Source organism: Vombatus ursinus, unplaced genomic scaffold, assembly GCF_900497805.2.
Source record: "Vombatus ursinus unplaced genomic scaffold, bare-nosed wombat genome assembly UNPS02014799.1, whole genome shotgun sequence".
Classification (NCBI taxonomy): Eukaryota; Metazoa; Chordata; class Mammalia; order Diprotodontia; family Vombatidae; genus Vombatus; species Vombatus ursinus.
In genome coordinates this window covers 41,183,637-41,211,151 of record NW_020954577.1, presented here as the reverse complement: position 1 = coordinate 41,211,151, position 27,515 = coordinate 41,183,637, and the positions used below count along the sequence as shown (strand labels likewise).

Sequence of the window (27,515 nt, the reverse complement as noted above, 5' to 3'; positions counted from 1 at the left end):
CTTTTTGTCACTGTTCTTTAGCTAATGGTGATGAAAATTTCAAAGACAAGGAAGGTGTTCAAGGGGCAAATTGACTCAACTTGTCTGGACCCCAGTTTACTCATCTATAAAACAAAAAATGAACTAGATTCTCTCTCAGTTCGCTGTAGCTCTCCAATAACCCTATGATTCTACCCTCATTCCCTCTATTTAAAAATGGAAATATCTCAGGCCTGCCAGAAAAGGGAGGTATTAATTTAACTCAATAATCAATATTTCTCCTCCTAATGTGGCAGAGGCTCCTCCAATCTGCTTATCCCAAAACAGTATCATAGTTTAGAATGAACCTAAATCATTCTCTTAATTTGTACAAGGTCAATCAAAAGCAAATGGGTTAGAAACATAAACCTGTATAAAAATAAGCCACTGACCCAGTTAATAGGACCTGTACTTGTAGTCGTTTTCCCAATGATGTGGTGATAGAATAAGAAAGGACGGGACCTTAGAGGCCACTTACTCCCAGAATCCCCAAATATCTCAGTACTCGAGGGGACATTCTTTGTCATCTAGCCTAGTTCGTGCAAGAACAGGAATTCCCCAGGCACAACATTCCCCCAAAGTGGTCGTCCCATGTCCATTTGAAGACTTAAGATAAATGGGAGCTTACTTTCTCCAGTTGGCCATTATTCTGTTTTGAGACACCTTCAACAACGGTTTTCCTTATGTTCAACTGAAATCTGCCTCTCCAGAATTTCCAAAGGCTCCTGTTTCTGTCTGCAGGAGAAGGGCAGAACAACTCTAGCACCTCTTACACTTGGCAGTCCTTCAAATGCTGAAAGACAGAGATCACAACCCACTACATTTTCTGTATACTTGCCCAAAGATCTCCAATTCCTTCACAATGATTCACTTCACCTCCTTTAAGCCTGTTTCTTCCTCTGTAAAGTGAGTTGGGCCAGAGGACTTCTGAGTCCTCTCTAGCTCAAAATTCTGTGGTCCTCACCTTACTAATCAGGTGAAATCAAGAGTAGGTATTTGAAAGGACACAAAAAGGACCTCTGTGCTCCCTTACATCAGTAATCTCCCACCAAATCAAGTGTGTATCACCTTATCTACCTGATTCATCCCCAGACACTAATTGCTTATAGGATTCTGCTGGCTTTCACTGATGTATTTTTTCCCCTTATCAGATAATTAAGCACTTTGACCTTTCATTTCTGTTTCTAATGAGTCTTTCTGTTTATACCAAAAGTGACTTTGAGAACAAATTGTTATGTCAGTCTAAAGAGAAAAAAAGCCCCACTATTAAGGAAAAATATACACACTGGTGAAAGCTCAATAGATTAATTAGCCTGGAAACAAATCCGTGGCTCTACTAGACTGAGTAACTCTAGAGTAGTGGCCCCGTCTTACCTGTTACTATATCCCACATATAAGTATGTGTTGAATGAGCGACCGTTTCAGTGCACATCGAAAGGAAGTTCCAGGAGCTAGTCAGTCTTAGTTTCATTCCCAAGAGGAAGGCCACTATAGATAGTTACCTTACAAAGCACCTTGACAGAACATGAAATGCCAACTCTCTGACTAGATGAAAGAAGGCTAACAGTGGAAGGGCACAGATAACAGCCACAGAGACCTGGCCACAGGCAGCTCAACATTCCCCTGATGAACACGAGTACTTGGGAGCTCACCCAGTATAGCACACCCATGTGTTCTGGTCAGAAAGTCAACTGCGAGCCAATCTTTACAACTGGATTACTTTAACAGTTTTAAGTAATTAGATCAATTTCTAGATACCTTCTATAACTACACTTTGCCAGGACTATAACACAACCTCAAACAAGCTACAGAAGTCAAATAAAGCAGAGACCTCCTACAGGGTCAATTAGCACTTAACAGTCATTTTAATAACTACTTCACTAATGTGAACTTAGATTCTAATGAGAAGTGAGAACTGCCCCACTAAACAGCATCTTCCATATTTTGCTTTGTTTTTATTTTAAAAGAGACCTACTACTTTGTTTTCACTGCACATTTGCTAAAGCAGCAAGAGCAGTTTGTTTTCTTGAAAACAAAGGTTTCCCGTAATCTTTAAGGCAGTAAGTCCTGCTGAATTCCAGAAACAAGATGTAACTAGAATAGATGCCTAAAGGTCAGCAATCCACTGAATCACTGTTACATCCCAATGAATGGAGATTCACTGTAAAGCATGCTTTTTTAAATCCTCCAAAGAACCCACCACGGAATCTTGCATGCAGTTGACATTGATGATTATTTCTTGAATTGTGTAACTGAATTATTAAATGTTCATGTGTGTACTATTAATAAGCATAAAGGAGATCTGGATTGTCAACTTTAACATTTCCATCAAGGGTTAGACAGGAGAATAAAAGTTCAGGATTAACTTTTCAGTCATATCTCATCATAAGGGGGCACTATGGTAATGTTTAGAGATCTCAACTGAATAGGAAGAGGGAGATAAACATAGCCAAATGAATAAGTCCACCATCGAGGAATAAAGAACTGATATAAAAATGGAAGAGGGTTATCATAACTCAAATTAATTACACTTAAGCAAAATTGTATTATCCAAGCTATTATTGGTTTGAGAAAATATATAAGCTAATAAAAGATGATTGAGGATCAACAAAACAAAAATTATTTGCTTTGGAAACACAAGATAGAATCACATGAAAACATTTTAAGTATGATTTCAATATCCTTTTATAACATATCAAAGATAAAACAGGAAACCACTTAAATGTAGAATTAGATAATGTCTGGATATAGCCAGCACTATAATGTTTTCTATTACTGGCTCAGCAAGCCTTCATCAATTTAGCTCCAAACAGTGGGTGCTAAAATTCAACAATGCTCGTTTAAAATAAGGACCAGATGTTAAGCTGAAGGATCTTCTATGGCTCTAGGTGGTGGTATTTTTGAAGGATACACCTGCTTGGCATCTTTGTTTTCCTTCTGCTCCTCTTATGCTGGTGGTACTTGCCAATGATCAACAACAAAAGTGAGTGGTGTAAATGTCATATAAAAAGGAGAGATAAAAATGGCTTCGGAAAAAAAATGTGAATTTTTATATACATGGATTCACTGCTTTCCTTATTAGCTAATCACACTTTGCATAATAAAATGCTTTAGCCAAAATAATGTATTTCCTATGATAACTGCTTAAAACACGCAAAACAAAGGTTGAACAGTTTTCTTGCCTCCAAATTACCATCATAACTTCATACAAAATATTGTGGCCATTTAGTGGCAATGAATAAAAATATAATGCATTATTATTGAGCTGATTTTAGAGATTCGTTTTTACATCTCCCTTATTTTCAAGTCATTTCCATTCTAGGACTGCTCAGGGGAAAACAAAAAACTTAGTACAGTAGTTAAGTCCCTAAAATTCAAAACAAAACAAACAGACCTGGGTGGATGCATTGCACTAAATACTGACAGACAGAACATTTTGATTACTCATAATTACTCACCTCCTGGCCTTACAATCTAGCATGCCCATCAAACGCACATACACATGGACAATCTCTTCAGCAACAGTCTTTGCCCAGTAAAGTTACATGGCCACAAAACACAGACCACCACCATCTCAGAAGAAGCCAAACTGTCAGTGGCCCAAAAAGCAATTAATTCACAGAGGGTGTTAGCAAGTTGTAACATGTCACCAACAATGGCATTTATGGAGGACGTGCGTGGTTGGAAAGGAGGCAAAGAGACCATGTCTGTCTGTCTGTCTGTCTGTTCTGTCTGTCTGTCTGTCTGTCTCTCTCTCTCTCTCTCTCTCTCACTCACACACACATAGTAAATTTCAGATAGGCATAAATAAGACTACAGAGAGTGGGAAGGCATGGAAGGGTTACAAGCTACACAGGTAAAGAAAACATCCATACCAACGAGATCACAGAGTTAACCATCTTAAAAAAACGAGTCTAACACACAGCGTATTAATCAAGCATTGAGAACATTTTAAATGTGGGTCCCTATAACTTTATAGGGGGTGGGACATGGTGTCAAGCAAAGGGGGAAAATGCCCATGGGGCAAGATAAACCAACAGGGCACAAGGAGACAATAGGATGGACGTACAGTGTCAGACCAGCCGAGAAGCACTGAGTGCCACACTCGGCCCAGACACCTGGTGCCAATACAGTAGATGGCCCTGTCCTCCAGAGTCTCAGCTCACCATACAGGCACTGACACTTGAACACCAGACTGGGAAAAGTCCTCTGTACATGCAACTTCTCTTCACCCAGATGACAGCTATCCAACTGTCCTGAGCTAACTAAGCCACGTGGCTACCTACGCAAGGTAGGGAACCAGGCCCAGTGATATTTCATTCCTGTACCCAGACCACAACGTTTCTTACTCAGTGTTCCACGGCTCTTAGCTTGTAATTCTACTAATTCCCTTCTCTTTTAGAACATTTCCCCATCCACTCTCTTTTCTTGTCCATCATCTCAGGAAATCTCTCTCCTTTCCCTTTTCATTCCACTTGTGAACTAAGATGCTAATGATCACGGCTCATAGGTTATAAAACAGTGATGGTAAAATATTTGGTAAAACATACAGCAAATGTAAGAAAATAAAATTGTAAATTCTGAGGGGAAATCAGACAACACAAAGGATTAGTGCCATCAATTTCTAAGCAAAATTTCTTAACTGTGTGTGTGTGTGTGTGTGGTGTGTGTGTGTGTGTGTGTGTGTGTGTCCTGACCCCTCTGGAAGTCTGGTGAAGCATTTATAAAGCCCCTTCTCAGAATGTTTCTAAATGCTTAAAAATAAAATACATAGAATTACAACAAAAAATAATAATTATACTGAAATACAGTTTCAAAACTAAAAAAATAAAAACAAAAAATTAATTTCGCAGACTTTAGATTAACAACTCTTGTTCAAAGCATTTACAGAGCTCTTTCAGTTCTGTTTGATTCTCGAAACAGCCGTGAGAGGTAGGTGATATTATCATCCTCATTTTACAAATGAAGAAACTAAGGCAGAGGGAGGCTGACTGCCCAGTCACACAGCTGGGAAGTGTCCAAGACTTCACTGGAACCCAAGCCTTCCTGCCTCCAGGATCAGCATTCTGCACACGGCACTACCTGCCTGCCTACTATTTACTGTATTTACTGAAACAGTTACCAAAACTTAAAAAACAAAACCAAACCCAGGTCAACAACCCCTGATGAAAGCTTATAAAAGCACTCTGAAGCTCTCCCTCACGGAGTCTCCCTTCAGTTTCCATCTCCCTCTCTACCATCCTCCTATGGGGCATCATTGTTTTCACTGCCACAATTCTGTTTTATCCACTGACTAATGTTGCAGCACAAACGTCCTTGGTTATTCACATTGCAGATATACATGATTTCAGCTACATTTGGCACTTAACTTACATACATATACATACAATATAAATACTACGTATTATATATGTATGTATACATATTCATCAAGAACTTAGCTTACATATGTATATATACATATTTGAATGCACACTCATATATACATATACGGATTTGACCTATTACTCTTAGAGACCCGCCCGGGGCATTAAAAGGTTAAATGACATCACCTAGGTCACATGGACAATATAGGTCAGAAGCAAGACTTGAACACAGGTTTTCACGACTCCATGGCCAGCTCTCTGTCCACTGTCCAACACTGCCTCTCAAGTTCTTATTAATATTAATGAAATGTCATCCAATGAGACCAAGTTTTAAAATGAAACCTTCAGATGAGCCAGTTTTCTAAATGTCTACCCTTGCACTTAAATATGCCCAGAGACCACAGCTAAGTCACAAAAAGAGCAAAGTTACTGAAAGATGGGGATCCAGCGCAGCCCCAGGTCTACCATCACACAGCTCTGGGACCTGGGCTAGTCACAACTGAGGACACTGAGCAACGGTCAGCCATCTAGAAGGGCCCTTGTGGACTCCAACACACAGATCTAAATCCCTGGTAAACAAAAGCAAGGCACCATCGAGCAGTTTGCATATGCTGCCTGCCTTTGCAGGTCACTCCTGGCTCACTAGGTAAGTTGTGTTTCTGACATTAAAGGCAGGAGGAGAAGCTAATGCTACAAATCCCCCTGGGGGCTCTCCTTGTGGCTTGAGAACACCCGTAAGGCCTCCGATGGTACCCATCACCTCTGAGTTAGATTAATGACCTTTCTTAGCAAGGGAGTCACCATTCAGCAAATATAGGAGCTCCAAATAAAGGACACTTGGGATCCTTAATGCCCCTGCCCCACTACCTGTGTGGAACGCACCCCCTCTTTACCTCTGCCTCTTGGAATCCCTTTCTCTATCCAATGCTCCACTCCAGCACTCAGACAAACAGGCCTTTCCTGATCCCACTTGTTAGCACTTTCACCCCCATGGAAATTCCTTTCCTTATATATGTTGTGTTATCTCTGTACATGCTGTTCTCCAGCCCATGCATGTATGCTTCTCGAATCCATGCAGAAACTGTTTGGGGATTCGGTCTTCAGATCTCAGAGCTTAGGATGGTGCCTTGTACACAGTAAGTGCTTAATAAATCTTTGTCAAGGAGCAAGCTCACCAGTTCTCTCATCCTGCAGATGAAGATTGGATTGGAGAGTTTAAAAGGCTTGCCAAAGGACACAGTGAAAGAAAAGACAGAACTATAGAACTGAACAACCAGGGGCAGCTAGGGGGTGCAGTGGCTAGAGAACCAGTCCTGGAGTCAGGAGGACCTGAGTTCAAATCCGGCCTCAGACACATGATACCTACTGGCCGTGTGACCCTAGGCAAGTCACTTAACCCTAATCACCTCATCAAAAAGCAAAAGGAAAAAAAAAACTGAACCACCACCACATAATCCAGGTCTGGCCTTTTCCTTCCAGTGACCACCCCACCCACGCAAGGGCCCACACACCAGCGGTCTCTGTGAGTTCAAGCCTGTACCTGTGTGGCAGATGATGGGAAGGGGGTGTGACAACAACTGACATTTATGGAGAACAGCCCTCCTCATCCCACTCATCCCTCCTCCTCCTTAGTCATGCATATTTACTCCAAACTAGATATGCTGTATAGACACTACTTCTGTACAGACGGGCAGCTGTGGATCAAGAGCCAGCCTCTGAACACAGAAAGACCTGGGTTCAAGTTCTACCTCCCACACCACTGACGGCCCCCCTGGGCAAGTCACTTGTCCTCTCCAGGCTCCAGGCCATTCTGAGATGATAAATTACAGAGAAGGTGCTGCCCGGCACTGGTACAAGGACTTTTCCTCACCAGGGAGGTCCTTGCATTGGTGAAATCATAGGTCTTTTCCCTATCCCTTATACATGTACATGCTGTTTGCCCCACAGAATGTAAGCTGCTTGAGGGCAGGGACCAACGGAGCATTTTCTTTTGCGAGGTTCTATCCTCAGCATGGTATCCTTCCATGCTTAGCTAGAGCAGGCTTTGAATAAAGGCCTGTTGATCATTTCACTTGAACCTCAAAAGGTTCTACCTACAAAACGGTGGGGGGGTGGAGCAGATCTATTATTTCCTCCCTGAAAGAACGACAATGGAACAGAGCAATGAGTAACATGCTGCCCTGGGGAGTCCGCAAGATCCAGTTCAAAGTCAGCCTTCAACATTTACCAATACTCTGGCCCAGGACGTGTCATGTAACCTCTCAGCCTCAGTTTCCTCACTGGGAAAATGGGGATAACAACACCCCCTACGTTACAGAGTTGCTCTGAAGATTAAAAGAAATGGTATTTGCAAAGCACCCTGAAAACCTGAAACACTACATAAATATTAGTTACAATTATTATTATTAGGTATGTCCTGGAGAGGGCAACTTCCTGCACAGATGCATCTAAAAGTCTAAACAGAGGTGCCAGGAGGCACCCTAGAGGTTAAGGTGTCGTGCCCACACCAGCCAGTATGAGTCAAAGCTCGGTAGGACTTGAATCCAGGTCTTCCTGATTTCCAAGCCTACTGCTGCTCTCTATTACACTACAAGTGTCTGCTCATCATTAACAGAGGTATTATCGTACCCAGTTGACAGATGGAAAAACTGAGGCCCCTAGCCAAGACCTGCCCAGAATCAAAAAGGCCGTCAACGTCAGGGGGAGGATTTGAACCCAAGTCTCGGCTGACTCTAGGTCCAGGGCTCCAGAAGGGAAGGGAGGCGAGGAGGAGCCTGCGCAGTAACGGGGGGGGGGTCCGGTCGGGCCGTGCGCATGCGTGACGGGAGGCGCCAAGCCCCCGTGCCCAGGTCGGCTCCTTCCTTTCACTCCTGGCACTGAGCAGGCCCGGAGCTCGCAGGGGACTCCGCGGGGAGCATGGAGGCGGCGGCGCTCTGGATGACTGGGGGCCGGGGGCGCTGAGCTGATGGCCCTGAGCTTTGCCCCCGCCGCCCGGTTCTATTCCCGCTCCTACCTGCTTGGTTCCGCTCCATCTCCGGCTGCGGCGACGGCGATGACGTCTCCATAGCGCGAGGAGGGGGCGGGGCCTCGGAGCGGGGGCGGGGCGAAGGCCATGATCCCGTGGCTTTCCCAGCCTGGGGATAGGAGCAGTAGCGTCCTTGCTTAGCTCCGCCCCCTTCTGACCTTTCCTTCTCTTCCCTGGTGCCTACTTCCGCAGGCTTCTGGGACTTGCGCGTGCGCCGACGGTTTCCTGCTGCCTCTTCCCTCGTGCGCGCCCTGGCTTTCCAGAGAGCCACTGGAAAGAGGAGGCTGCGGGAAAGCAAGGCCCTGCGCATGCGCAATGGGGTGTGCCTCACGTGCGGTGGAGCGGCCCACCTGTTGAGGGGAAGAACCCTCACCTTGGCGGGCAAAGGACGTGAGGTCGAGACCCTTTAGGCCTTGAGCAGGACGACTTACCTCTCCCCCACCCCCCCAGCCTTTTAATCTGTGATGGAGAATTGGACTATACCTGTGTAACAGCACTGTGCCCGCCATAGAATATAAGCTCCTCGAGGGCAGGGACTGGTTGGTTTTTGTGTTTGTGCCCGTGCCTTAAAAAGTGCTTGGTGGTGCAGAGCTTGACTACCGTTACCTCCGGATCCCACCTACCTCAGATCCGTAAATCGATTAAGCCCCTTGGCAGGGGGGTTGGGCCCGTGGATGGGCCGCCCCCGGGGCCTCCCCGCTGGTCTCAGATGGCCTTGCAGGCCTCTCTCCTATCCACCTCCCAGGCAGCTCGGGTGAGCCCAGAGCTGCTGCAGTTTCTGTTGTTTTTTGTCCAGATGACAGCTGCCTCAACTTTGAGTGCTAATGACACCCCCTGCCAGTGTGGAAGGCCCCCACACCACCCACCACGTGCTGTCCATCCCAGCTGGACCTCTCCAGCCTCTGCAGCCACAAACTGAAGTACCCCACCTCCCCACCCCATCCTGAAGTCACTGCCTCCTTTCCACCTGCCAGAATCCTGTTTTCCCTTCAACAGGCAGCTCAGGGTCACCCTTGGAAGTCTTCCCGAAATCCACTCTTTCCTCCCACCCCACCCCCAGCAAGCTGACCTTTCTTTGCCTTCTCAGATCTGCCCAGAGCCCTCCTGTCTACCTTGTAACACGTACATCTGTATATACAGCACATCCCCTCGACCCCCAAGTAGAATGTATGATTTTAGAGAGCAGGGCTGTAGCCCATTTTTCTTTGTATCACAGTGATCATGGTGTGTTACAGAAAAGAGTGCTTAATAAATACTTGAATTGAAATGATGATTGATACTGGATGAAAGGTACCCACTCCCATAAAAAGATAGGGGATATTGCCATTGTGGAAAGCATACGTGTTCCAGTATATTTCCAGTGCAGCAAGCAAAAATTGGTCCAATACATTTCCCATGAGACCTCAGCTTTCCAAGAGACAAATTTAATGATAGGGTACTAAGATTTTGAATTCTAGGATCCAAAAGATGTTGTCAAAGGAAAAAGTTGGGGAAGTGGGAAGTTTAGACATAGGAAACCACTAGAGTTCCAAGTCACAGACCAAAAATGGAGCTAAGGACTGATTATATGAGCATTTGGTGAGCTGAGTCAAGAGGCTGGGTTAGCAGATCCGTGGATACCTCAAAGGTATGTCTGTGGCACAAAGAGTCCATAGAGAGCTTCAGGTCAAGAACTACGAGCAATGCATCAAACACATCAAACGCATCAAGGCAATGAGGAAAGGACGCAGGATTTCCCCAGTTTGCACAGGGGAGCCTGGGGACTGGTTGCAGAATTGCCAGCCTCTCACTGCCCAAAGAGGATATTGGTACTATGTCATTGACTGGCATTGCATCACTGTTGTTTTACTTATTGACTTATTTGCTTAAAAATACTTTTAGTACCTTTTGGTTTTACGTCCCCATCATTTCAAGTTATCCCCTCCCTCCCCCTATACCAAACGAGCACTTCTTTGAACAAAGAAAAATATACTGGAAAGAAACAAGATATACACCAGTAAATGAACACAAAATGTATACAAAGTAACTTCAGTGAACAATACCAAGTGAGGGGAGCAGCCTCTTTGAGTACAGGGCTCTTGAACTGAGCTCAGCGTTTACAAAGAAACAGATAAGGAAGGACAGTTATTCCAGGCATAGGGGACATACGGGTGACGTCACAGAAGCTGCTACTTCAACCAGGTCACATCCACTAACCATTGGTGCCCCCCAAGGCTCTGTCTTGGACCCTCTTATCTTTCTTACTATTTTGCTTAGTCTCATCAGCTCAGATGATTCTCAGATCTTTTTGGCCAGCCCTAACCTCTTTCCTTGCCTCTAATCTCACATCTCCAACTGACTCATGGACATCTTAAACAGGATGTCCTATAGACATCCTAATGTCACCTGTCCAAAATTGGACTCATCTTTTGTCTAAAAGCTCCCCTTTTCCAAACTACGCCATTACTCTGAAGGATATCACCACCCTTCAGTCACCTAGCCTCAGAAGCCAGATGTTATCCTCAACTCCTCTCTCTCACAGATAGCTAATCAGTAGCCAAGTTCTGTTGTGACCACATCTGTAACATCTCTCATATATGTCCCCTTCTCTTCTCTGACATTGCCACCACCCTGGGCTAGACTCTCACCTTATGCCTGGGCTCTCACAATAGCTTTCTGGTTATTCTCCCTGCCTCTATCCTCTACTTGGCTGTCAAATTGATGGTCCTAATGCACAGGTCTGACCATGTCACCTCCCCATTCAGTGTTCTCCAGTGGCTCCCTGTTACCTGCACTATCAAATATAAAATCCTCTGGCTTTTAAAGCACTTGGTAACCAGGCCTTTTTCTGGTTTCCCAGTCTTCTTACATGTCGCTCCCCTCCACATGCTCAGATCCAAGGTCATAGGCCTCCTTGCTTTTCCTCCACCCCCTGATTCCAGGCATTTCTACGAGCTGTCCCCAACACCTAGAGTTCTCCCTTACCATCTTCACCTTCTGGCTTCTCTAGCTTCCCTCAAGTCTTAGCTAAAGTCCAACTTTCTACAAGAAGCATTAACTGATTTCATATATATATGTGTGAGCACATTATATGTATATGTATATCATGTGTGTATATTATATATATGCATATACAGATATATGTATATATATGTCAGTCTAGCATTTGAGGCCTTCATTATCTTGGTACTTCCTCTTTCTCCTTTACTGGATCCTCCTCTAGATCATGCGCCCTAACTGTAGGTGTCCCTCAGGGTTCTGTCCTGGGCCCTTTTCTCTTCTCCCTTTATACAACACTTTATCTCATCAGCTCTCCATCTTTATGCTGATGATTCTCAAATCTGCCTTTCCTGCCCCAACCTCTCTACTGACCTCCAGTCTCCCACCTGCAACTGCCTTTCAGACAACTCAAACTGGATATCTAATAGACATCTTAAACTCACTATGTCAAAAACAGAACCCATTACCTTTTCTCCTAAACTCTCCCCCCAGACCCACCTCCTATCTTTCCTGTTACTGTAAAGGGCAAAATCATCCTTCCAGACCCTCAGGCTCATGATCTAGGAGTCATCCTGTATTCCTTACTATCTCTTGCCCTCCATATACAAGACCTGTGGATTTCACCTTTGTAATATCTCTCAAATACATCCGCTTCTTTCCTCTGACACTGCCTCCACCCTGGTTCAAGCCCTCATTACCTCATGCCTGGGCTGTTGCAATAGCTTGCTGATGGGTCTGCCTGCCTCAAGTCTCTCCCCACTCCAGTCTATCCTCTATTCAGCAATCAAAGTGATTCTCCTAAAACACAAGTCTGATCATGTCATCCCCTCCTCAATAAACTCCAGTGGCTTCCTATTGCCTCCAGAAGCAAATACCAAATGCTCTGTTTGGCATTCTAAGCCCTTTATAACCTAGCCCTCTCCTACCTTTCCAGTCTTTTTACACCTTACTCCCTAACATGTACTCTTCAATTCAGTGACACTGGCTTCCTAGCTGTTTCATGGACAAAACCATCTTTTGACTCTGGGAATTTTCTGTGGCTGTCCCCTAAGCCTGGAATGCTCTTCCTTCTCCACTCCCAACTACTAATATCCCCAGCTTCCTTCAAGTCCCAGCTAAAATCCCACCTTCTACAGGAAGCCTTCCCTAATGCCTCTTCATTATAGTGCCTTCCTTCTCTTGATTATTTCCTATTTATCCTATATATAGCTTGCTTTGTGTATATCTGTTTGCATGTTGTCTCTCCTGTTAGATTGTAAGCTCCTTTAGGTCAGGGAATGTCTTTTACCTCTTTTTGTATTCCCAGTGCTTAGCGCAGCGCCTGACACATAGTGGGTGTGTAATAAATGTTTATTGAATTGAATTGAAAACTTCTTTCATTCCATCCTGCCATCTATGTGGCAGAATACCTTAGGGCTTGGTGCTGGGCTGTTTCCTCCCCATACTCTCTCTGTGACCTCATTAGCATGTCCGTGTTTAATTGTTATCCCTATACGGATGACTCTCAAACTTCTATGTGATGTTCTTCTTTCTCCTGAGCTCCATTTCAACACACCAACGGCTTCTTGCACATCTCCAAGTGGACGTCCCACACACAGAATTCATTATACTACCAACTACCCCTTCCCCCAAATCCACCCTTCTACCTTCTCTAGTTCTGCTGAGGGCACTGCCATATTTTCAGTGACATAAGCATTTTGCATTCTTCATCCTACCTCAGTTTCCACATCCAGTCAGCTGCTAACAGAGCCCTGTCCACATTCCTTCCTCTTCATTCTCATGGCTACTGCCTTAACTCAGGCCTGAGTCCCTTTTTGCCTGCACTGTTAGAATAGACTTCTAGTGAGCATTTTTGCAGTCGGATTCTCCTTTCTTGCCAATTCACCCTTCAAACAGCTACCAAATCAGCTTCCTCAAAGCTCAGGTCTGCTGCTCATGTCAGTTTCCTGTTCAAGATCTTCAGGAGATCTCTATTGCCTTGTAGAATAAAATACAAATATGACAGGCTGGCATTTAAGGCCTTCATTATCTTGTTCCTTCCAACCTTTTTCCAGACTTTGTCATTATACTCCCTCAAACACGCTGTGCTCTGACTACACTGACCTCCTGCTATTCAAGTTGTCGACAAACTTAGGAAGGACCTACCATGTAGTAAGCACCTTGTTTAGCTCTGAGAGCACAAAGAAGGGGAGCTGGCTTCCTTGGGCTCCAAAAGCTGGCTAACTTGAGGAAACAACATGTAAACACCTATGCAAAACAAGATCTATTCAGGGTAAATTGGAGATCGTCTCAGAGGGAAGGCATTAGCACAAAAGGCACATAGTAAAGGCTTAATAAATATTTGTCTCTCCCTCTAGCAAGCTAGCAATCCTCAAGAGGCAGAAGTGATGAGGAAGTATGTTCCAGACATGAGGAACTGGCTGGGCAAAGACAGCTCAGGGCATACTAGTAACAGCCAAGAGACCAGTTTGACTAGGACTGATTATATTACAGTATTTCAGAGGAGGATAATATGAGATAAGACTGGAAATCGTCTTATTTCGTGTTATATATATTTGTATTATGGACGTGAGTTTTTTGAGAAGCTTCACATGAGTGAAGATCTGTCACAATTCACATGTATCTGGGTATTCTATTGATTAAATAATTTGTATAGGAAGAATGACTGTATCTGTGAGGATAAATGGTCAATTTAATTGAAAATATCAATACCTTCTTATTAAATTAAATGTAGAAATTTTTCCTTGTCATGTTCCTGTGAGATAGGTGGCCATCTTTGATGCTCAGAAATCTTTCTTTTGCCAGGCTAAAACATTTAGCTTTCTTTTATGTTTTACAGTATGCATCCCCATTCAGGCAACATCATTCTCTTGGGCCATGAAGCCATATCCAATTTTCTTGATCTGGCACATAAGGGCTGCTTCTAACTGTGGGACTGAAATATAAACCCTGCAACCTGCAGTAATATGTTTAAATCAGGGTGAACTATATGTGAAACACTCTTTAAATGAACAAAGGAAATTTAGCACTGTGAACTCTCACTTATCAGATGTGAAGAAAGGTGTGAAAAAATCACCTGTCACCTTGGGAAGGCTTTCTCTTTTTTGTTTTGTTTATGCTATGTGGTGTTTTCTGGGTGGCCACCAAGGCCATGTTTTCCTCTGAGTTCAGAGAGCCTCAATACTAAGATGTCCCATATAGCGCTATGTGACTCTAACTCAGTTTTTCTATTTCTTCTTTCATGACCCACTATATACAATCTGATGAATTTTAAAAGAGGTTATGATGGTTTTTGTAGTAACAAAGAACCTGAAGGGAAGTAAGCATCTATACATTTAATTCAATTCAATTGAACAATGAATTGCATTCAAATGAATTGAAATGGAAAGTATGGCAATAAAAAAAAACATTTGTAAGCACTTACTTTGTACAAGTACAAACAGTGGAAATAGGAATAGAAAATCGAGGCAATCTCTGTTCCCAAGGAGCTAACAGTGTAATGGAAGGAGGCTGTCAGACATATAAGAGGGTGAAGCTGTGGAGTAGAAGGAAGGGCTCAGTAGTTCTGGGAGCGGCAGGTGATAACAGATCTTCTTTACTGTATTTCCATTGATAATGATCTATATCCTTTACTGTTATTGAGCCACTTAAAGGTGCCAAGGACGTTAGTGAAAGAACTTTCTCTGTTAAGTCTTCAGAAGCTCTGGTTGTTGAGGAGGTGGTGGTGGTATGGGTTTAGGAATGATTGGAATTGGTAAGAAATCTGGGAGCAGAGTACACAGAAATGATAGCTGAATATATACTGTCTGACTGAGCTCTTCATTCACTGGGAAAACCACTAAACAAATAGTGTTATGTGAATATCATGGAGTATTATGCAGTGTGAAATTATGAAATATGATGGAGTTCGTCTCTAAATCTTTGATCTTATAAAGAGTTCAGAGAAACTTAAGATTCATGTGAACAGACGCAGACCAAAGTAAGCAGAACCAGTAAAACAATTTACATATGGACAAACTGATATAAAGAAAAGCAATATCATGTGACTTTAGAAATCTAATCAATGACATGACCTTTTTTTTACTTTAGAGAACTGGTAAATGAATAATTGTGTTTAGAACCCTGCTGTGGAGCAAGTCAGTTAACCCCTCGGGGTCTCAGCTTCATCATTTATAAAATGGAATTGATGAGACCAGTAGTCACAATGGTGATCCATTGAGAGAATATATTTTTGTGGAATTTAAATCACTATCTATAAAGGACAGTTGGTATTATCCTTGTCAGTCTGGGGCTTCTTTGGGTAAGATAAAATAATCCCATCCCTCTGGTTTAGGTAGTACATGTTAAGGATGCATGAACTTAATTTAAGAAATTTGTGATTCGGGCTGTGTCTATATAAAACTGCAGTCACTATTCAGAGTAATGATAACATAATCAGCACAATCCTATCTTGACACCAAGGTGTGAATAGTGTAATAGAAAAGGCTAATCCGTATCAGGCTGAGGTCATAAAAGAAGAAATTCCAAGCACTGGTGGGGGTCAAAAACCAACTGATAGCAGTTGAGGAGCCAGAAAGGATTAGCCAAGCTTTTGTTTGCTCTGAGCTCTTGGGCATGGTTTAATCAATAATTTTAACAACTAGTACATATAGCGCTCATAGATTTAAGTGTTCTATTTTCACTACTTTATTTGAGCTTCAGAACGATCCTTTTAGGTATGTACAAAAAACCACCCAATCCAGCAATGAGATACAGTGAACCACAATAATCATAGCTGACATTTACTTGGAAAATGAAAGATGAGTAATCCTATAAAATTTGTGAGATTATTTGCATATATGATCCCCTTTGAGCCTCACAAGAGTTGTGGTGCTTTTAGAGGTATTATTCCCATTTTACAGATGGAGCAGCTGAGTCTCAGGTTAAGTGATTCCCATGGTCACACAGCTGTTATATCAGAGGCAGGATCATGAGATAATTGATTTAAAGCTGGAAGGGATCTCAGAAGCTATGGAGTTCAACTCTGTAATTCAAGGAAACTGAGGTATAGCAGTTAAGTAATTTCCCCACAGTCATACAGCTAGTGGGTTTCACAGGCAGGATTCAAACCAAGATATTCCTGTCACTTAGCTGCCTCAGTCTAACTCTCCTAAATCTGAATTGCTCATTCTGCCTTCGATATCATGCAGCTTCATAATTTCTATTATGATATAGTATTGATATCTTTCTTTTTCTCCTTTCAGGAAATTCCTGTAACTTCATTGATAAGAAAACCTACCAATGCAGGCCAGTACTTCTTCTGCAATTCATATTCTTAGAAATGTGCCTGGGGTACTGAAAGGTGATCCTCATTGCCTGAAGTCACATGGCTAAGGTATCCTTCATGAAGTGCTCCAAGGCTGATGCTCTTTCCATCTTACCAGTCAACCCCTCATTGCTTTAACTATGTATAGCCCCTCTCCTTTCCAAATAGTACTCATCTTACATTCTCCAAATACTACTTACTAAAAAAAAAAAAGCCAAGTAATTACTTGTTAATCTAATCATTTATGTGCTACCCTAACTTTAGATCGAATGAAAGAACAATAGGTTAGAGTTTTCCCAGAATCTCAGAGCTGGAAGGACCGTATATTGTATTGAATCTAATCCATACCTGAACAAGAGTCTTTTCCACAGTATATACAGTAAAGGGTCATCTAGTTTTTAACTTGACTTCCAGTGAAGAAAACCCCACAATTTCCTCAGGTATTCTATTTATTGTTAATAAAGTTTATTTATATCCAGAAACTTTCTCTCTCTCTCTCTCTCTCTCTCTCTCTCTCTCTCTCTCTCTCTTTCTCTTTCTGTAACTTCCTCTGGGGGCTTATAGTTCAGTCTTCTGAAGCTAAGCAGAATAAGTCTAATATTTCCTTGACATGGTAACCCTTAAAATGGTTGAAAACAGCAGTGGTTCTTGCCCCACCCCCACCCCAATACTGTCTCCCAAGCTACTCATGCTTACTTCTCTCTTCCTCTGCTTCTGACTCTTTGCACTTTTCTATCACTGCTCCAGCTGCCTTCTCACCCTGGAGATGCTGGTAGCCCTGCAGCCCCCTCCTTTATTTGGTGAATTCCCAAATTGAATCAATTTTAGAGAAAGTTGTGCTCACTTCTCTACTGGCTCTGCTTTCCAGACTTGCATACTTTTCCCCTGTGTGACTATGGTTCTCCTGCCCCTACCCCTACCTCACCCTACTTTTCATCACTTTCTCATGTTTAGCCTTCCTCAAGTAGAAGACACACTCCTTGAGGGTAGGAATTGTCTTTCTTTTCTTTTTGCTTGTATTTGTTTTCCCAGTGCTTAGCAGAATGTCTGGCACACAGTAAGTGCTCAATAAATGTTCTATCATCTATCTATCTCTTCTGGCCTTTCAATTAAATAATCCCAGGTCATAGATTTATAGGCAGAAGGGACCGTAGAAGTAATCTACTCTACTCTTTCATTTTTACAGGTGAGGAAACTGAGGCCCAATAAGATTGAGTGATTTTCCTAGGCTCACATAGGTAAGTAATTGACAGACCCCAGATTTAAACCCAGGCCCACTGACTCCAAATTTATTGTTCTTTACCCTGTTCCATTTACACAAATTACCGTTATGACATGATCCCAAGGCCATTCATCATCTGGGTTACCCTTCTCTGGATACTTTTCATCTTATCAATGTCCTTCCTCAGATATGGAGCCCAGGACTGAAACACTTTGAATATGATCTGATCAGTGCTTCATCATTTCCTATAGTATAATAATATTCTGTTCCATTACCATACAACAAATTTTTAGCCATTTTACAATTGATGGACACCTTTTTCTTTTCAATTCTTTACTACAACGAAAAGAGTCACTCTATGGGTCCCTTTCTAATTTCTTTTATTTCTTTGGGATGTAGTCCTGGTGGCATTAGTAGATCAAAGAGTATGTACAATTAGTTATTCTTTGGAGTATAACTCCAAATTGCTTTACAGAATAGCTGGATCAATTCACGATTCTACTAACAGCACACAAGTAGACCATCATTGCTGTTCAGTTGTTTCAGTCGTGTCTGATTCTTCAGGACACTATTTGGGGTTTTCTTGACAAAGACAATGGAGTGGTTTGTCATTTCCTTCTCCAGCTCATTTTACAGATGAGGAAACTGAGACAAACAGGGTTAAGTGACTTGCCCAGGGTCACACAGTTAGTAAGTATCTGAGGCTGGATTTAAAATTAGGTTGTCCTGACTATAGGCCCAGTACTCTATTCACTGTACCACCTAGCTGTCCTTCATCTACAAAATGCAATAATTTTGTTTCCTCTTTGACTTAATTACCCAATAACTTTTTCTTAGCTTATTGCTGTAAGTGTCATTTCTAGAACTACATCAAATAGTGGTGTGGGTAATGGACATCCTTTACTCATATTTTACTTGAAAAGCCTCCAGCATTTCTTTTTTTTTTTTTTGCAAGGAAAGAGACACCTTTATTTTAAAAAGGTGTTTCCAAGACTGAAGTTGAACAATGGCCGATCAAGTCCTCTCACAGAGAAGGAGGAAGTTCTTTTTTTTTTTTTTTAACATGTGTTTTTAAAACTTTGGGTTCAAAATTTTCTCCCTTCCTCCCTCCCCACCCACCCTCATTGGAAAGGCAAGCAACTCAGTATATGCTATACATGTGCAGTTATGCAAAACACTTCCATAGTATATTTGCTGTGAAAAACTAACTCTATTTCCCTTAATCCTATCCCACCCCCCTATTTATTCTATTCTTTCTTTTGATCCTGTCCCTCCTCAGAAGTTTTTGCTTCTGGTTACTCCCTTTCCCAATCTGCCCTCCTTTCTATCATCCCCCTACTCTCTTGTCCCCTTTCCCTCCTATTTTCCTGTAGGGTAAGACAGATTTCCATACCCAATTGAGTGTGTATGTTATTCCCTCCTTAAGTCAAATCCTATGAGAATAAGATTCACTCATTCCCTCTCACCTTCCCCCGTTTCCCCTCCACTGTATGAGCCTTTTTTTTCTGTTTTTTTTGTGAGATAATTTACCCCGTTCTACCTTCCCCTTTCTCCTTCTCCTAATATAATCCTCTCTCACCCCTTAATTTTATTGTCCAGATATGACCACTTCATCTTCAACTCACCCTGTGCCCTCTGTCTATCTATCTATCTATCTATTTGTGTGCATATATATATATATATATACATATAATTTTTCCCTCCAACTACCCTAATACTGACAAAGGTCTCATGAGTTACAAATATCATCTTTCCATTCAGGAATGTAAACAGTTCAACCTTAATAAGTCTCTTATGATTTCTCTTTCTTGTTTACCTCTTCATGTTTCACTTGAGTCTTGTATTGGAAAGTCAAATCTTCTATTCAGCTCTGGTCTTTTCATCAAGAATACTTGAAGTGACCATTTTTTCCCCTGAAGAATTATACTCAGTTTTGCTGGGTAGGTGATTCTTGGTTGTAATCCTGTCTCCTTTGCCCTCCTTAATGTTATATTCCATGCCCTGCAGTCCCTTAATGTAGAAGCTGCTAAATCTTGTGTTATCCTGATTGTATTTCCACAATACTTGAATTGTTTCTTTCAGGCTGCTTGTAGTATTTTCTCTTTGACCTGGGAACTCTGGAATTTGGCTACAATATTCTTAGGAGTTTTCCTTTGGGGATCTCTTTCAGGAGGAGATCGGTGGATTCTTTCAATTTCTATTTTGCCCTCTGGTTCTATAATATCAGGGCAGTTTTCCTTGATCATTTCTTGAAAGATGATGTCTAAGCTCTTTTTGATCATGGCTTTCAGATAGTCCAATAATTTTTAAATTCTCTCTCCTATATCTGTTTTCCAGGTCAGTTGTTTTTTCCAATGAGATATTTCACATTGTTTTCTAATTTTTCATTCTTTTGGATTTGTTTTACAGTGTCTTGATTTCTCATAAAGTCACTAGCTTCCAATTGCTCTATTCTAATTTTTAAGGAAGTATTTTCTTCAGTAATCTTTTGGACTTCCTTTTCTATTTGGCCAATTTTGCTTTCTAGGGCATTCTTCTCTTCATTGGCTTTTTGGACCTCTTTTGCCATTTGGGTTAGGCTATTTTTTAAGGTGTTATTTTCTTCAGTATTTTTTGGGGTCTCCTTTAGCAAGCTGTTGACTTGTTTTTCATGATTTTCTTGCATCACTCTCATTTCTCTTCCCAGTTTTTCCTCTACTTCTCTTACTTGCTTCTCAAAATCCCTTTTGAGCTCTTCCAAGGCCTGAGACTGATTCATATTTTTCTTGGAGGCTTTGGATGTAGGAGCTTTGACTTTGTTTTCTTCTTCTGGTTGTATGTTTTGATCTTTTTTGTCATCAAAGTAAGATAATATAGTCTGACTCTTTTTGCGCTGTGCTCATGATCCCAACCAATTACTTGAGTTTTAAACTCTTTGTTAAGGTAAGTGTCTGCTTCCAATGTGGAGAATGTACTGTCCCAAGCTTCAGGGGCTTATACAGCTGTTTTCAGAGATACTTCTAGGGACCTGTAAATTTTCAGTTCTTCCAAGGTGCCATGATAAGGGGCGAGGTGTTTCCTCTCCACCGCCACCACAAGCTCCACCACACCAGCACTCCTCCTCACCCCAGGTCTGCCCCTCAGAACTGTGACCCAGAGCCAAGCATGGGCAAAGCAAGAGATTCCTGCCTCAGCACCGGCAAAGAGATCCTTGCAATCCCCCTCTGATCAGCCACTCCATTCCCCCTCAGTCTGTGGGCTGGAAGTTCAGGAGGCAGCCGCTACCCATCTAGCTTCTTCTCTCACCGCAGTCACAGACTTTTCCCACTGACCTTCTAAGTTGTCTTTGGTGTCTGTGGTTTGAGAAGTCTGGAAACCTCCACAGCTGCCTACAATTCAGTCCTCTAAGGCCTGCTCCAGGTTCGCTGAGGCCTGTGGGCCCACGCCCACCTGCACTCTTCTCCCTGCCCAGCGCGATATACCTTTCCAATCAACCATCCAGGTTGTCTTGGGCTGGAAATTTGTTTCACTCTGTTTTTTTGTGGGTTCTGCTGCTTTAGAATTTGTTTAGAGCCATTTTTTATAGGTATGTGGAGGGATTTGAGGGAGAGCTCAAGACAGTCACTGCTTTCCCTCTGCCATCTTGTCTCTGCCCCCCCGCCAGCATTTCTTCATTACATAAAATGATGGTTCTCTGTTTTAGATTCATAATATTTATCATATTAAGGAAAGTTCCATTTATTCCCTTGCTTTTTAATGTTTTAATAGACATGAGTATTGTGCTTTATCAAAATCTTTTTTCTGAATCTATTGATATAATCATGTGATTTTTATGTTTTCATCGTTAATAGGCTCTCTTTTTCTATATTTTTCTTAATATTAAACCAGCCCTTCATTCCTGGCATAAACCCAATCTAGTCATAGTACTAATACCTAGTCAAATTTCTTTGGTTATTTTTTATTTAAAATTTTTTGTATTAATATTCATTGGGATATACCCTTTTTCTCTTTCCTTTTAAGGACCCCTTTGTACTTTATCTTTCAAAACTGGTTTTAGTTTTGCATTTCAGTAATTCCTCTCTGATGCAACCTTCCCTCTTAATTCCCCCTTTCCTTATCCCTTTCCTGCCCATTTGACTGAGTGTAATGTATTTCTACAACAAACTCTTTGTGTATGTACATGTGTCCAACCCTCCTTTGTTGGGTTCATATTAACATGACGTTCATGTGATGCCTACTTCTCACTTCTTCATGGTTTATATAGTTTTCTTCTGATGCACCCTTATTGTGTAAGATAATTGCACCCCTTTTCTGTACTAGTGTATTCCTTTTACCCTGCTATTTCTTTCTTCTCTTAAGCCTCTCTAACCATATTGAAAATGTCTCAGGCCCTCTGATTTACATAACTCCCTCTAATATCTTTGAATGCATCAGGGTTGTAAAAGGACATAGTCTCCCTTTATAAGAATATAAAATATTCATTACCTTTCAGATATTTCCAACTGTTTAGATATATTCACATTTCTCTTAACTCCCACATTTATATTTCAAAGTTTTTACTCAGTTCTGATCTTTACATCAGGGAATACTTGGAATTCCTATCTTTTTTTTTAAAAGGTCCATTTTTAAGCCTGTAGTGTATTATACTCAGTTTTACCTTTTAAGTTTTTACTTTTGCCATTTGAAATATTGTGTTACAAGCTCTTTTCTTCATTATGAAGTAGCTGCCAAGGCTTGTGTGATCCTCATCCTTGGTACTTGAACTTTTTCTTTCCGGCTATTTGAATTACGCTTTTCTTTGACTTGGATTTTTGTTTTGGTGTTCCTGGGAGTTTTTATTTTGGGAGTTTCTTTCAGGTAATGACTGGTTGATTCTTTCTATTTTTCATATTTCCCTCTGGCTCTAATAGGTACAGGTAGTTTTCATTCATGATCTCTTGAAACATGGTATGTAGACTTTTTTAATATTGTGGTTTTCTGGTAGGTCAGTGATTCTTAGATTATCTCTCTCTCTCTGACTTGTTTCCCAGCCAGGTTTTTTTGTTTTTGTTTTGTTAAATTGCCTTCTATTTCTTTAATCTTTTGATTTTGTTCTGTTTCATGTAGTCTTTTAAGGTTGTTGATTTCCATTTAGTCCATTCTAATTTTCAGGCTATCTTTCACTTGTATAAGGCTTTGACATTCCTGTACTAAATTGTTTATTCTCCTTCTAGTTCTTTCTACTAGAATTCACATTTCCTTCATAATATCATGTTTTATATATATATGTATATATTTATATATATATGTATATATATTTATATATATATATATATGTATATATATTTATATATATATATATATATATGTATATATATTTAAACTCTTGCTTATTTCTTCTAGAAATTGTGGTAGGTTTGTGGCCAAACTATGTTTTGTTTGAAGCTTTGCTTATAGATGTAGAGATATTTTTTTTTCAGATTTTGTTCTTAGGCATCTGTAATACTTATTTATCATTGTTGACTTTGCTTACTGATTATTTTTTCAAGACTTACTTCTGTCTTGGAATTTTATGTCACAGCTAGGTTCTGTGCACTTATGGAAGGAATAGTGCTTGGAATTGTTTGGTTCTGATCTGTATTCTCTGTGATCCTTACATCATTTCTTCTACTAATGAATATTGTGTTTTCCAGGGAATTCAGGAGTGGCTTAGGCCTTCAAAATGCCAACTTCAGAACCTTATGGCTCAGTCTGATCTACGGCGTGGTCTACTCTCTGCCCTTCTAGTATCATTTTTGTAGGCTCATGAGACCTCATTGAGGCAGCTGGTGGTGAACACTAGGCCTGCAGTTGAGAAGATCAGACACTTATTAGCTGTGTGACCCTGATTTGTGATAAAAAATGTCACTTAACTTCTGTTTGTATTAGTTGTAATAGCCCCTACCGCTTCAAGTTGTAATGAGGGTAATCTGAGTTAATATTTGTGAAGGCTTAGCGTAGTGCCTGACACATAGTAAGCACTCACTAACAGTTCATCCTCTTCTTCCCCTTCCCCTGGATAACTCCAGCCTGGGGCCAAAGCAGCCCAGCTACAGGCTCCCCAGTGTTCCTGGATTGCCCCCTGGTGCATGCTCTGCCAGGGATATACGACTGTAGGCTCTCACTCCTTTGGCTGTTTCTTGACCCATACACTTGTAGACTTCCTCATCCAGTGCTCCTCGGCTAGACTTTTCTGTCTGAGTCCCTTCCCTGGTTCCCTGGGCACGCAGGTGACATCTCCAGATTCCTCTGGTTCACCTTGTGCTGGGAGGCTTCCGTGTGTTCAGGGATCTTAAATCCCATAAAGGGATCCAGCAAGTGTATACAGATACATGAGCACAGGATCATCTGAGGAGGAGAGAACCCGTACTCACACCACTCCTAGGAGCAAGTGTCAGAGCTGGACTTGGGTGGAAACAGCAGGGCCAAGGACAGAATGGGCCTGGGAATGGGGTGCATTTCTGCAAAGGGAGGCTATATTGAGTTCTGAGGATCAACAAGGAAGATTGGAACAGAGAGGGTGTGAGGGAGAGTGATGTGAAATAAGTCTGGAGAGTCAGACTGGGCCCAATTGTGGGAGGCTTTCAGTGGTAGACAGTAGAGCTTGGATTTTGTCCTGGGGCCTTCAGGAGTCCCTGAAGCTTTTTGAACAGAGGAGGAACATTCTCAGATCTCTGTTTTAGGAAGCGCTGAGAACTCTGGGGAGCACCCATTGAAGAAGGGAGAAATTGGAATCAGGGAGACCAGTTAGAAGGCTACTGCAGATGTCCCAAGTGAGAGAGGAAGGCCTGAGCTAGGCTGATGAAAAGAGGGGAGCATGGATAAGAGCGATGGAGAGGTAGAAGTGACAAAATATTCTACTCAAGAGCAGCATCTTTGGAATAATTATTTAAGTTATCAGGGCGGCGACTCAAAAGGATATTATTATCCAAATTATCCAAAAGGATACTATTGGGTGTCTGTTCCATCCAGACTCTTGGATTCTGAGTCAGAAGAGCTGCGTTTGAATTCCAGTTCTGATATGTACCAGCTATGTGATCTAGGACCCATCACTTCTCCTCTCTGGTCCTCAGTTTCCTCTTCTATAAAATGGTGAATTGATACCGGATGATCCCTAAGATTCCTTCCAAGTCTGACTCACATGGCTTCATACTTTGGGTAGATGTTTCTCCAACAATGGCACTCATCTTTCTAAACACCAGTTTATATGAGGCAAACCCCAAGTTAAATATAGACAGCTGGCAAAGACAAGCAATGAAATCTGGATACCTTCACCTATTTGAATTATTTACACACGAAATTATCAAAATAGAGTTTTCTGTTCTGGTCTATGTTTTGGCTATCCTATCAGCTATGTTGGGGGGGGGTGTCTTCAGAGGATACCGCACACAGCAAAGACAGAAAATAGTAGATTGGTTGCCCACATGTAGCCTTTCCCTGGCTCCACCCTGCCTCAGGTCTTATAGATTCCCTTCTGCCTTCAGATCACATTTTCAAATGTTTAATTAAAGCAAATGTGTATTTTTCTTCATTCCCTATGAGGAGTAATGCAATTAAAAATTTGAGAATCTGCACTGGATGTTTGAGAAACAGATTATGGCAAACAACCCACCCTTAAAAATTAAATAGAATATTATAATCATAAATAGCTCTGGCTTACTGGCATTTCTATAATTCTGTCTAACATTCATATTGTCATTTGATTAGTTAATCATCCATTTTCCAAGGTGTGAATGTGTTTTCACACTTCTGCTAAGACTGTGTTAACTATGAAACTATAGATAGCAATAGAGATTAATTATCTATGGCACCAGTCTCCACACCTTGTGCTTACCAGAGAGAGGAAGAGAGTATATGCTTGAGCACAGGTGTGATTTTAAGAAATGAAAGAAAAGCAAAACTTGGTCAAATGAGTTCAAGGAGTACTTTCAAATGACATAGCTTCAAAATGTTAACCATGTTTACATTTGATGTCTGATTTCATGAAACAATGGCTCTACCAAGCAAGGCTAGAGTTCTTTATGAAGTCTATTGGAATATACATTCTATTACAAATGACTCAAGTGTAAGGGCTTTGCAAATGAATTAATCTTTCATGGAATTAGGAAGTCAGAGAGAATCCCCTCATTGGATTGGGGAAATTTCTGAAGCTCCATTAAGATAACACTTAGAATTAGAGACTCATCCCCTGAAATTCAGTTGAATACATCTGAGCTCTTTGGGGCTCAGGGGAGGAGTGATGCTGTTGTTGCTGGGCTGCTTGTTAGAGGCACTTCCCCCTCCCTTGCTGGTGGTCTTCCTCTTTCCTTCATTTTCCATCTGCCCTGAATGAGGTCCTTGTGGTTTCTCCTGATGTTCCTTCTCTTTGGCTCCAGTCTGATTTGGAATGCTTTGCACCATCATTCCTGCTTTGCTCTCCTCCAACTTCTCTGCTTCCTGAATGAAGCCTATTTTGTATTTTACAATGATGTAATCTCCTTAATTTCTAATTGTGAAGGTATGTTTGCTGCAGATCTACAAGTGATTCTACACAAATGATGTGTGTTTCCATAGAAATTCCCCCTACACCCCTTAGAATGAGAGGCAGTATGGTAGAGGGGACTGCACACTGGACCCTGACTCTCAGGACCCAAGTCTGAGTCCCTGGTCAGCCTCTGGCGGGGCTGGAGCATGCCATTTCATCTTTATGTGCCTCCATTTCTCTGTTTACTGTTACAGTGGAAAGAACATTAGAATTGGAGTCAGAGGAACTGAGTTAGAATACTGGCTCTGCCTTGTCCTACCAGGGTGGCCTTTTGGGGTTTTGTTGTTGTTCGGTCGTTTCGGTTGTATCTTTGTGACCCCAGTTGGGGTTTTCTTGGCAAAGATACTGCAGTGGTTTGCCATTTCCTTCTCCAGTAGCAAATAGGGGTTAAGTGATTTGCCCACAGTCACGCAGCTAGGAAATTCCTGAGGTTGAATTTGAACTCCGGTCTTCCTAACTCCAAGTCCAGAGCTCTATACAATAGTTGACCACTTTAGGCAAGTCGTTTAGTGTCATGGAGTAAGAACTGGAAGGGACTTGAAAGGTTCTCGAGTTCAACCATTTCATTCTACAGATCAAGAAACTGAGACTCAGCAATGAACTGATTTGCTCAGAGTCACGTCGGTACAAGTAGCAGAACTGGGATTTCATGTCCTTTCAGTTTAATTCCACCACTCTGTTCCTGCACTGAGCTTTGTGGCTCTAGGACTTAGTTTTCCCTTCTGTAAAATGAAAGGAGTGGATTAAATGACTCTGAGGCCCCTTCTAGCTCTAAATCTGTGATCCTAACAGTAATATCTTTTACATAGACCTTGAGCCTATATTGCATGCAATGTATATCCCTTTGCATATATGTAGTCTTCCCAGGATAGACTGTAAGCTCCTTGAGGGAGTTTAATAAATGCTTATTGATTGATTGATTATTGATTGTTGATCAATTATGGGATTGTCTGTCAGGATACAAAGAGATCAAGCATGTAAATTGTTTTATAACTGTTAAATACCGTGTAAATGTGAATTACCATTTTATTTTCTTTAAGGTATTCTCTTATCTACCCAGACTCATTCACTTCAGAAGG

At 41.7% G+C, this 27,515-nt stretch overlaps 1 protein-coding gene across 1 annotated transcript in view; it reads right to left on the bottom strand.

Annotated features, from left to right (window-relative positions):
• The window catches only part of CMC1 (C-X9-C motif containing 1), a 78,866-nt gene extending 70,350 nt beyond the window's left edge, over positions 1 to 8,516 (bottom strand). The window contains exon 1 of the mRNA XM_027871978.1: positions 8,398 to 8,516. Within this exon, the coding sequence (XP_027727779.1) occupies positions 8,398 to 8,449 (52 nt within the window). The 5' untranslated portion in view covers positions 8,450 to 8,516. The remainder of the gene's footprint in view (positions 1 to 8,397) is intronic.
• Positions 8,517 to 27,515: the final 18,999 nt, after the last annotated feature.